Raw genomic sequence first — 11,257 nt, 5'->3', positions numbered from 1 at the left:
CTCAGGTTTATCTGCTGTTTTTCTTTAAAAATTATTGTTGGGGTTCCCATCAAGGCACCGCGGGAACAAATCTGACTAGGAACCATGAGGTTGCAGGTTCGATCCCCGGCCTTGCTCAGTGGGTTAAGGATCTGGCATTGCCGTGAGCTGTGGTGCAGGTTGCAGATGCGGCTCGGATCCTGCGTTGCTGTGGCTGTGGTGTAGGCCGGCGGCTATAGCTCTGATTTGACCCCTAGCCTGGGAACCTCCATATGCTGTGGGTGCCCTAAAAAGTAAAAATATAAAAATAAATAAATAAAATTTAAAATAAATAAATAAAAATTATTGTTAATGATCATCTCCACTTTGGTAGAATTTTGTCAGGTCACTTCCACAGCAGTTTGTCAGCACCCTCCTTACTGTAAGAGAAGGAATAAGGCTCAAAATAGCAAAGTCATTTATCCAGAGTCCGGAGCCAAGACTGGAACCTGGGGATCCTCACTCCAAGTACCAAGGATATGCTCCCCAAAGCTGCTGGATTCGCAGGGCTCCGATTCCCCAGCCTGGGTGGGCTAAGACGGCTGTGGCACGGAGCGGGGCGAGGAAGAGCCTGGACTCTGGCTCTGGCAGCCGGACCAGGACTGTTTACCGTTTCTGATGCAGTCAGGAGGGGAGAGGTGCTGTTACCTTAGTGGAGGCACTTCCCCTCCCGGAAACTGCCTGCTCCCCGTGGCCCTGGGTTCGAGAGAGAGGGTACCTGCTGGAAATACTTGTCCCCGTTGATGTACTCCTTGTCGTGAGAGTCCTGCAGCCTGTTGGTCTTCACGTACTGCCACAGGGCCTGGACAATGGCTGAGCGGCTCTGCGTGTGCAGCCCCAGCAGCCGGGCCAGGCGGGGATCCAGTTTGAACTGGGGGGGCTGGGGAAAGGTGACCATGCAAGTTAGACAAAGGCGGGCGTGGAGGGAGCGCAGGGCCAGGCAGCTTGGGACGTAGGGGGGGGATGTGGTGGTCGGGCTCCGTGGAAACATGCTTTCGGAGCGGGGGTGGGAGGTGTGAGGAGCCTGGGGCCCCCCTGTCTGGTCACCCTGTCCCGGGAGGGGGCTGGGGTGTCTGGGGGCACGGACCTGGTAGTCCAGCATGAGGAGCAGCGTGCAGCGCACGCTCAGGTCCCCCGGCCTCTTCACCTGGAACCCGTCCGTCTCCTGAGTTGTGGGCGTCCGGTGCCACTGTCCCGGAGAGGAGAACTGGGTCACCTCACAGGCCCACCGGGGCTCCCTGATCCCAGGCTGCGGCCGGTGGGACCGTGGTCTGCAGGGGGGGAGGCTGTTCAAGGGCAGAAGGGCTCTGGGTCTCACCTCCACCAGGTGGTTGTCAGGGCCATAGAGGTCTTTGTCCAGCTCAATGACCAAACTCTTGAAGAAGGACGAGAACTTCCGCTTCTGCTTGCTGGGCTGTGGGAGAGGAACGGACCGTGGGGACGGAACAGGGAGCGCGGGGGTGGAGCGCGTTGGGAGTGGGGGGGGCTGGTCGGGGAGGGCAGCACAGTTAGCAGCAGGCCTCGGCACCAGAGGTCTCTCCAGACCCCCCACCCCTGGCCAGGGCTGTCACCCTAACCCTCCGGGCAAACGTCTGGGCCTGGCCTCAGCTCAGCCCCATACCCACCCCAGGACACCTGGAGAGACCTGGGCCAGGACGTACGTCATCCAGGAGCTTCCCCTCCACCCGCAGCTCCCAGGAGGCTATGCTGCCATCCGAATCCTCTGCATCAGGCTTCGCAGGGTTAAAAGTATTGGAGATATAAAGACGTAGCTTCCGCTTTTGCTGTAGAAATAAAGAGTGTAGTACAGAGGGAACACTGGGGGCTCCCCGTCCCCCCACGCCCCGTGCCAGGGCCAGCCCGCTTCTCTGCTCTGGGCATAGGACTCAGCGCCCTCTTCCCGCCCCCGAACCAAGACACCTTCATTGGCCTCTTCAGAGCCTCCTGGATGTCCACCCGCTTCCGCATGATGGTTTGATCCAGTTTCCTCTCAAACGCCAGGAGGTCCATGTAAGCCTGGGACTCTGGGACCAGCTCTCGGATCTGGAAGAAGAGCAAGGCAGGGAACCAGGGGCTCAGCCAATCTTGCAGGTGTCAGATGGTCCCAGAACAGAGTGGCGGGGAGCGCCTGGTTCGGGGGTGGAAGTTTGAGAGGCCGGGAGACCTCTCCCCAGGGGCTTGACACGTAGGGATAAAAACTGCTTCTCCCGCTAGAAAGAGTCGTGCATTTCATCGTGTGGGGCACAAGCCGGAGAGACCACAGAGCCCAGCAAGGGCTCCACCTCTTCATCCTGTCCTTTCACTGGTCCTCCGGCCTCTGGGCTCCCCTCGGGTCCTGGGCTCCCTGAGACAGGGGAAGTCGCTGCTTGCCTCTACCCTGGCACCTCACCCAGTTGCTCCACCTGATGTCTCAAGCACGCTAAGTCCATACCCAACTCAGCCTGGGTCCTCTTATGATGCCCGGGTCTCCTGGCCAGCTTCTGTTCCCTTCACTCCCCTTGCCAGCCTCTGATCCCTGAGCTCTCATCCCCTCTTTGTCTCATGCCTTTATGTCTTCACACCGCTGGCATTCAATCCACTGCACCCCAGACCCAGTATCCTGCCCCCTATGGCTCGGCTTCTTCCCTTCGCCCCACCCCCTCCCTCTGGCCTGGAGAGCCTCACTTCTTAATTAGCTTTTTAAACAAAAAGTGAAAGTGATTGTGAGGCTGAAGATCTGCTCCTGAGGGGGGAGGGGAGGAGACCGGGGGGGGGGGGGGGGGGGGGGAGGGGGGAAGGAGGGCGGAGCAGCAAAGGGTGGGGGGTGGCTGGGGGCTGCTGTGAAAGGCACTCACCCTTTGAGGGAGGATTTTGTCAGCCATCTTCCTCCTCTTGGCACTGTACATTTTTTAAAGAAAAAACCACGTTACCATGGCGACAGATCTGGGAGTAACGAGGCCACCTGCTAAATTATCCCGACATCTCAGCCCGCCTGGCTGGGGTTCCCACAGCCTGCCCAAGGGGCTACGATGGTGGTGTGCAGCACTGGTGCTCTGTCCTCTCATAGGGAGCAGAGGTGACCCCGTCCTTTCTCTAGCCCGGGAGCCCCTCTTCTGCTCCACCACATCCGAGGGGCCAGAGAAATTAGACTCAGAAGGGGCTGGTGGTAGGGGAGCTGCAGAAGTGCTTGGGGGCAGCTGGGGAGGGGGGAGGTCAGAGGAGAAGGAGGTTGGATTCTGAGGACTTTCCTTTTCTGCTAAGCAGGGGTGCACAGTCCAAGGTGGCCTGAGCTCAGAGGGAGGGGAGCCGGCCCCCTGCCCCATCCCTGGAGCAGGAAGGGATGGTGTAAAGCTGGTGAGGACTTGCATCTCTGTCACCCTGGGCTTTGAAGGGGACCCTGATGGGCAGGGGGTGCCCAGGGACACACCCATGGGTATGCAGAGGGAGTGGGTTTGGGTGTCTCCTGTCGGGTGTAGCTGTGGGCTGCACCTGCAGTAGCGGCTGGGACTTGGTCACCTCTTGATCCACTAGCTGCTCCTGACTCCCAAAAGCACCTCAGAAAATCCTTGGCGAGTAGAAATTAGAACCCAGCCTAGAGGATGGCTGCATACTGCCCCCGTGTGGTGTTCTCCACCCCTGCCCCTACCTGTCCCCAAATCAATTCTAAGGCCGGACAAGCAGCTTTCATTAAAGGTCTAATTTGTCCTGAACACATTAGGTAAAACTCTTCATTTATACGAGCTAAATCAGGGACTTTTTTTTACTGTATAAAAGAACGACTCACTCTGCAACAGAACTCATCATAAGATTCCTATAGAGGGTGAATTTTCCTCGATAAGTAAAAAATATTTAATAATGAGGTAAAATCCATATTGTGCCTTTTATAGGACTCCATCTGGTGTGCAAAGGGAAGCATGTGTGTTTGGCTTAATAGTGAAACCCAGAGGGGTATCTCTCTTGCCAGGCACCAGCAGGGGCTTTTGGGGTGCCACCAGCTGGCTCAGACAAGGAAACAGGCTGGTCCTTGGTGGTTTGGGGGCAGAGGTGGTCCAGAGGGCAGATTATGGCACCTCTCCAACGTTCGCGTGCCTAAGAATCACCTGAGAGCACCCCCGGGCAGAGACTGCCCATCCAAAGGGCACATTCCCCGGCTCCACCCTTAATTCAGATGAAGAAGATCTGGAGTGGGCTTTTCAACAGTCAGGCCGGGGACTCTGAGGAAGGCGCATTGGACAACCACACCAAGAAACGGTCTCTAAAGCTCTGCCCTCAGTCAGCCCCGCCTCCACCCCACAGCCTGAAGCATCACCCAGAGCCTGGGGACAAGGGGTGGAGAGAGGCACAGAGCAGGTGACAAGGAGGAAGGGCGTGACGGCCGCAGCCTGTCTCTACGGTGGGCACACAAAGGAATCGGACCAGTGCCCCCTCAGCCCACCTCCCGAGAGGGCACCCCACCCAGGACGCCTGTCCCCTGCCGATCACTCCTCCCCCCGCTTCCAATCCGGCTCCCCGCCCACCCCTTCCCTGCGGGTCCGGCGGCCCGCCCCCTCGGCGCTGGGTCCCACTTACCTGCGGCTCCGCGCGGGGGCGGTGGGCACCGGCTGGCCCTGGCTCTGGGCCTGGCTCTGGCCGGGCGGGGGCGCTGCTCGCTTGCGGGCGGGCTCCATGCCCGCGGGGGCCAGGCCGGGTCGTACGGCGGGGCTGCCCATGTACGGGGAGCCCGGGGGGCCCATGGGCGCCCCCTGGTGGGGCATCCGGGCTCCAGACGGCATCCCGGGGCGCTGGGGAGGCGTGGGGTGGGGGGGGAAGCAGAAACGGGCGCCCGCGGGTCAGACCAGGGCCCCGGCTCCAGGCGCCGTGAGCTGCGTGCGTCTCCCCCACCCCGAGCCCCCCGACCCGTGACCCTGATGCCGACGGCGTGAGCGAGGGGTGGGAGGGGCAGGGGCGCCGGAACCGCGCGGCTTTGGCGGAGGGGGCTTTGCTTCTCGCTGCAGGAAGCTAACTGAAGCCAGGCATCTGCACAGGGCACTGCCAGGCTCGGGTTTGCGGAAGGTGCCGCGAAAATGAATATTAATGGCGCCTTTCAACCTTTACAAAGGATGTTCACATCCACACGCTCCTCTGCAAGACAGACTGAGCGGGGCCTTCCATCCCCACTTGACAGATGAGGCAACTGCGGCTCAAGGAGAAAAGCAGCCTAGCCAAGGTCACGCAGCACTTGACGCGAAGGCAGCGGCGAGCGGCCCTCTCCTGAGGGGCCAGGGCTTTTTGCTCTCTGCCGCTTCATTCCGTTTAGGGGCCGGGCTCCCTGCTCGGCCTTCTGCTGTCCCTATTCCCAGTCCATTTCCTGGGCCGTCCTGCCTTGAGCTCAGCCTTCCCATCTCCACCCCTGCTCAGGACCCCTCAGCCCCAATCCCCATCCCCCTCCTCTGAGTCCAAGGCTCCACAGGCAGAGGCTTCACTGACTTAGGCCACCCCCATAATTTGCTCCCACAGCCAAGGCTGGAGGTGGGGCTGGTGGCCACCAGCTGCTGACATCAGACCTCACCGGGAGTCTCCGATGCGGGGTGGGGGGGTTGGGGTTGGGGGGGGGCTGAAGCTCAGCGGGGAGGAGGGCTGTGCAGAGAGCTCCCGCAGGTCAAAAGCAGCAGCATTGCCTCTGCTACCCTTCTCTCCCTTCCTGCCCACCCGAATCACTAGAGATGGCCCATCCTACACGCCGCCTCTACTTCCCACCCGACCCTGTGAGGTCCGAGGTCTGGGTTCAGAGGGGCTAAGGAGAGGGAGATGAGGCAGGTGCATTCCCTTGCCAGGACCCGGGTACTCAGCCAGGCTGTAGATGACATCAAATTCATTAAGTGTCCCACAGACTTTTCAAACCCCACCTGTCCAGATTCCAGGAGAGGGGTTGGGGAGGCCCAGAGGGACTGTAAAGTGGAGGGAGGAAGGGAGGGTGGGTGGGAGGGGGTCTGGGACAAGGACAACGGGAAGGAGATTAGGGAGCAGTGGCTGCAGACCCTGTTCCCGTTTAAGCACTGCCCACTTCACCCCCAGGGGCGCAGCTGCTCCCAGGAACAAGGAGAGCCCTGACCCTGAGCTTGGTAAATCCCAATTCTGAATGCCACTCCTGCCTCCTGTCTCTCCTGCCCTGCACTATGTCTAACCCTAACCCCCAGCCAGCCAGCTGTCCCTGCCCGTCCATGTGTCTGCCTCCCCCGCCCCACCTGACCCTGTCACTCACACCTCCAGGGTGGCGGCCCAGAATGGAGCCCAGGCCGGCCATTCCCCATCAGCACAGACAGGGCACTGGAGTGGCACACCGGGGCTCCCAGCCACCTAAGAACCAAAGCTCTAAGTTGGTCAACTAAAAAAAAAAAAAAAAAAAAGAAAGAAAGAAAGAAAAAATCCACGTGTATAGTCTGTCTCCCTCCTGGAGGGGGTTTTCTAAAGGGACGCCCCCAAAGGCAGGTTAGGACTGGTCACTAGGCTGACCAACATGGGGCCCCCTTGGAAGTTAGCCCAGAGGTCCCAGGGGCTGGAGGACCGGCTGCCTCGGGGAAGTCCCTTTACCCGGTCAGCTGCTCTCCCACTTCCCAAGGCCAGTGGTACTCACTGATCTGCTGCAGAGGCCCTGAGAGAGAGGCTTCCAGAGCCCCCAGAGTGCCGGGCCAGTCACCAGGTATCAGCAACTCACGCGAAGAGCCAAAATTCTAGGGACTCTGGCCTCTCTCACTGAGAATGTGTCTTCCTTGGAGCCACAACCAAATTTGGCCATAGTAAACCTGACTGCTTCCCCTCCACCCGGCTCCAGCACCAGCACCCATCCCAAGCCCAGAGCCCCCGCCTCTCCTATTCCACAGCCCTTCCAGCCTGTTCCTGTCCCCTCAGGTCCCCTGGGCTCCCTGTGGGCCTTCCAAGCCTGCCTGTGGCAGGATGGTGTGCCCTGCCCCTTTGCTCTCTAGGCCTCATGTCCCGGATTCCAGCCCTCCCTTCACACCTTTGAGGCATTAAGGACATCAGCTTCTGGTGGCTGAGTCCCCCAAGGGAGCCTTAGACACCTTAACTTGGGGTCTGTCCCTAGAGAGGGCCTCTCCCTGGCCCTGGTGGCAGAGGCCATAGGCAAAGCCCCAGAGCCCTCCTGCCAGGATGCAGAGGTGGTTCAGCCCCAGAGCTTCCCGCTCACAGTGCCTCCAGGGTCACCTGCTCCTTGCTCCTGAGACACAGAGAGACACTATCCCAACGGATGAACAGCGAGCCCAGCCCAGCTGATGCCAGGTCCCCCACCCCCACCCCCAGGGCAGGGGTAACACCTGGGCCCCCAAGGAAAAAAAAAAAAACGCAAGACAACCCGTCTGGTAGAGAGGGGACCCCCCCACTTGGGGGGTACAGTCCCCAAGTCCCACCCCCAGCCCCTGACAAGAACCCATGCAAACGCCTCCCATCCCCGCCCGGGCACCCATCCCCAGCCAGCCGCCTGACGACGTGTTCGGGTGCCAGGGCGCACAGTCCCGGGGCTGGGCCGCGGGCCGCGGCGGCGCTGGCGCTGGAGGGGTGGGAGAGCGGGAGCCCCCTCCCGGCCCCTCCCGACCATCCCTCCATTCAGCCTGCGCCAGCTCGCTCACCCTCCCCCGCTAACTTTCCCCCACTCACCACCCCATGGACCAGAAACTCAAAAAGTTTGCTTTTCGTGGCTTTGCGCGCCCCTCCGGCAACTTCGTCCGCGGCCATCGGGGTGGGCTCAGCGGCTCCTCTCACTCTCTCTCTCTCTCTTCCTCTTTCTTTCCCTTTTCTGCCTTTTTTTTTCCTCCAACTCTCCCCTCTGAGTCCTGCTGGGCTCTCTCACACTTCTACTCGAGCGGAGTGGGGAGGGGGCCCCTTCAGGGCTGCCCTGACGGCCCACGGCCCACGCCGCCGCCGCCCGCCCGCCGCCGCCGCCGCCGCCGCCGCCGCCGCCGCGGCTGCCGCATTCCTGCACTGATAAGACAGAAATAGTCCGGCGGCCCGGGGTCTGCCTGTTGACTCGGCGGGGACAGAAAAGCCTGCCTTTCCAACCCTCGCCGGCCAAACAGCGCAGATAAGCGGCGAGGCGCGCCGGCCGGCCCGGCTCCCGGGCGCTGGGCAGCGGCACTGCAGCCCGAGGCCGCCCGAGGGCCGCGGGGAGGCGGCGCGGGGAGGGGACGCGAGGGGAGGTGGCGGGGGGCTCGCCGGCCACCCGGCCTCTCGCCACAAATAGTTTCTCGGTTAGGGAATTCGCCGGCAGGGCCAGGCAGGGAACAGTCCGTTCCAACTTTGCCCCCAAGTGGCTCCTGCTGCATTTCTGAGGCCCTTTCCCCAGAGACCTGGCAGGCCAAGTAGGGAAACATTCGCTGGAAGGAAGCCGGGGGGGGGGGGGGGGGGGAGCCGGAGCCCGGCGGAGGCCTTTCCCTGCACCGAGGCGGCGGTGGTGGGTGTGCCCCGGGAGGCGGTGTCCCCCTGCGTCCACAGATGTGTGCGCCCTTGTCTCACCCGCCGTGTGTGTGTCTGCACCCTGGTGTGGGCACGGCTCGGCGGCTGTGGGTGTGGATGTTTACGTGCGTGCACAGACAAATGCCTTCTCTGTGTGCCTCCCTCCACGGGAGCCTCCGGTGCGGGCGCGCGCGTGCGGGTGCGTGTGTGGCAGGACACGGTCTGTGTCTCCAGCTCTGTGGGAGTCTATTTCGGGGTATGTGAGTCTTTGTCTCGATGTGAGAAAGTGAGGGCAATAGGGGAAGTATTTCGGAAAGGGGGCGATGGATCAGACTCCGGAGAACAGGAAGGGAAACAGGGGGGGGGGGGAGGCAAGGACCTGGGATGGATGGGTGGTGGGTGGGTGGAGAGAGTGAGGCAAGCAGGACCTGATGGCTTTGGAATGGGGTGTGGAGTGGGGGTGGGGGACCCACGGGGGACCCAGAGGCGCTGGGGCGCCGGGTAGGGTAGGGCCAGCCTCAAGACCCCCCGAAGAAAACAGGGGTGGGGGGGCTACGAGGGAGCCTCAGAAAGGGTGGTGTCGGGGGAGCTGGCAGTCCCTGGGGTGAAGGAGAGACAGGAAACGGGAGGGGCAAACCCTGAGATTCCCCAGGCTGGGCGCTCTGGCCCCGCCCATGCCCCAAGGCCACACCCCTCTCTCCTCCTTCTGGAGAAAGAGTCCTTAGGCTTTGGGACCATGAGGGGTCAAGTTTATGGGCCTCCTGGGGCTGCACTGTCAGTATCCAGGTGAGGGTGGGGCAGCGCCTGGGGAATTTGTTGAAAATTTTATGTCAAGTTAGATACCGAAGACCCAGCATTAATCTGGGGGTCCTGACCCTCAGTCCTTCAGAATGCCTTCCAAGGTCAGGATACAGCAAGGGCGTCTTTTTGGCCTGCAGCCTGATTTTCTTGGGCCTCTTGTGCTTCTGCCCACCACTGTCCATTTAAGTGCCCACTGTCCATCCCCTGAAAGGCTAGAGAGGGCCTGTGGTCCAGGACGCCCCTCCGCTGCCCCCAGCTTAACGGGGGACCTAGAGATACCCTTCCTACCACATCTCACAGAGACTGGGCCCTATGGGGTGGGAACGGGTGGACCATGAATGTGGGGACATAACTTCTCCAGCCTGCCCTCTAACACCCCAAACCCCTTGCTCAGGCCCATTTCTAAGCCTCTGCTCTCCTTGTTCTTTTGCCTGGAATCCTTCTATTGTTCCTCTGCCCATCACATTCATCCTTTAAGCCTGCACTCAGCCCCACCTCCCCCAGCAAGCCTTCCCTGGTCCCACCCCTGTGCACAAATCTTTCCGTTCTCTGCACCTTTACTGGCTAATGTCTCACGAGCCCTGTGCTTCATGTGTGTTACATTTGGTTTTCCAAAGAAGCTGCAGCCCCCTGAAGTCTGGGGCGGTTCTTAAGTTCCATTCTCCCTCCACGCCTGCACTAGATGTGGCCAATGCCCACTAACACCTGCAACCACCTGGAGTCCATTGGGCCAGTGGACAGAGCTCATACTCTGCCACTTATCTGAAGGTGTGAGTCACCATGGGCACCCCCCTCCCTGTGGGTGCTTCCAGCACAGAGGTTCTTGGGGGCTGGCATGGGGGCAGACACCTCTCGGCTTTGTGTAAAGCTCAAAGTTCTCAAGTCTTGGGGAGGCCTTTTGGGCAAAGACAGCAGAGGAGGTGGATGGGCACTTGTGAGGGAGAAGGTCTGGGTGGTGGAGGAGATCACAGATGCCAAGGGCTCTGGTGGTACCCAGGTGAGTATCACTCACCGATAACACCCTCCTGGGCCACCAGGGCCAGGGCCTCCCCCTGCAGCCCCATCTCTAGGAGACATCCTTACGTGCATACATGCCCCAGGCACACACACCAGTGCAAACGCCAGAGGGACAAGGAGCCACATGGATTTGCACACGACTCCAAGCCCTGCGCGCAAGGCCCCCCGCCAGCAGGCACGTTTGCGAGTTGCTTTTACCGCGGGCGGGCGGCGACTCTAGGTGTGCGACAGGAGAGCCTTCAGACCAGAAGGTCTCAGGCAAGGACTCCCATCTCACAAAGGCCGAGATCCCCAACGGCTCAGCCCCACAAGGGCTCCCTCCCGGCAGTGCCACGCCGCCGGCTCTGGGCCGGTCAGAGGGAGGCGAGAAAGCCCCGATTCCAGTGGGCAGGGGGTCTTCCTCCGGTCCCGACCCGGCCCTTAGCCCCGGCCGACCCGCCCAGGCCGCGCTCCGGGCCGGCCGCGCGCGTGTCCGGGCAGAGGGCGGCCGCCCCGGAGCCGGAGTCCCCCCTGCCGTCCCCCCATCTCTCCTTCCCTCGCCGAAGCACCACCAGCACCAAATGGCAAAGCGCCTCTCCCCGCGCAGGGAGAGATGCGCCGCGGCCGGCGGGACGGGCTCGGCGCGCCCCCCCCTCGACGGCGCCCAAGCGAGGGGCACGTCCCGGCCCGCGGCCGCCCTCCCTCGCCCGAGCCCGCCCGGGAACCGGGCAGCGGCGGGAGCCGGGTCGGAGCCGGCCGGGGCATGCGCACTGCGGCCTCCCTCGCGGTGAAGGTCAGCCCAGGGCCTAGCTGCGGGACTCAAAGGCGGCGGGGGGAGGCGGCGCGGGGAGGAGGGATGCCGCGGAGAGACTTAACTCCTTCCCTGCGGGAGGATGGCCGCCGAGGCCGGGCCGCAGCCCGGAGTCCCACCCTCCCGCCTTCGGGGGAGGTCCCACGGCGGGGGACACGGCTGGGGGGGAGGGAGGGGGGAGGGGAAAGAGGGGGGATGGGGAGGGGG

General features: G+C 62.0%; 1 protein-coding gene across 15 annotated transcripts in view; it reads right to left on the bottom strand.

Moving 5' to 3' along the window:
* Positions 1-11,257, bottom strand: part of SMARCD3 (SWI/SNF related, matrix associated, actin dependent regulator of chromatin, subfamily d, member 3) — a 30,621-nt gene that overhangs the window by 1,960 nt on the left and 17,404 nt on the right. For 2 of the 15 annotated variants that reach the window (XM_085005157.1, XM_021079265.2), the window contains exons 1-8: positions 7,648-7,846; positions 4,567-4,778; positions 2,853-2,895; positions 1,939-2,061; positions 1,644-1,802; positions 1,337-1,432; positions 1,106-1,207; positions 737-898 (exon numbers count right to left, since the gene is read on the bottom strand). In XM_085005157.1, coding sequence (XP_084861283.1) covers positions 737-898; positions 1,106-1,207; positions 1,337-1,432; positions 1,644-1,802; positions 1,939-2,061; positions 2,853-2,895; positions 4,567-4,778; positions 7,648-7,725 — 975 coding nt within the window. In that variant the 5' untranslated portion in view covers positions 7,726-7,846. Of the gene's footprint in view, positions 1-736; positions 899-1,105; positions 1,208-1,336; positions 1,505-1,643; positions 1,803-1,938; positions 2,062-2,852; positions 2,896-4,566; positions 4,779-6,610; positions 6,710-7,647; positions 7,847-11,257 lie in introns of those variants that run through there. The other 13 variants (XM_085005158.1, XM_003134577.7, XM_085005160.1 and 10 more) reach the window with 10 other exon arrangements.

Source organism: Sus scrofa, chromosome 18 (assembly GCF_054392235.1).
Source record: "Sus scrofa isolate SSC_HxYL_T2T_F1_AM1 chromosome 18, Sscrofa_HxYL_maternal_Yorkshire_Landrace_v2.0, whole genome shotgun sequence".
Taxonomy (NCBI): domain Eukaryota; kingdom Metazoa; phylum Chordata; class Mammalia; order Artiodactyla; family Suidae; genus Sus; species Sus scrofa.
This window is presented reverse-complemented; position numbering and strand designations above follow the sequence as displayed.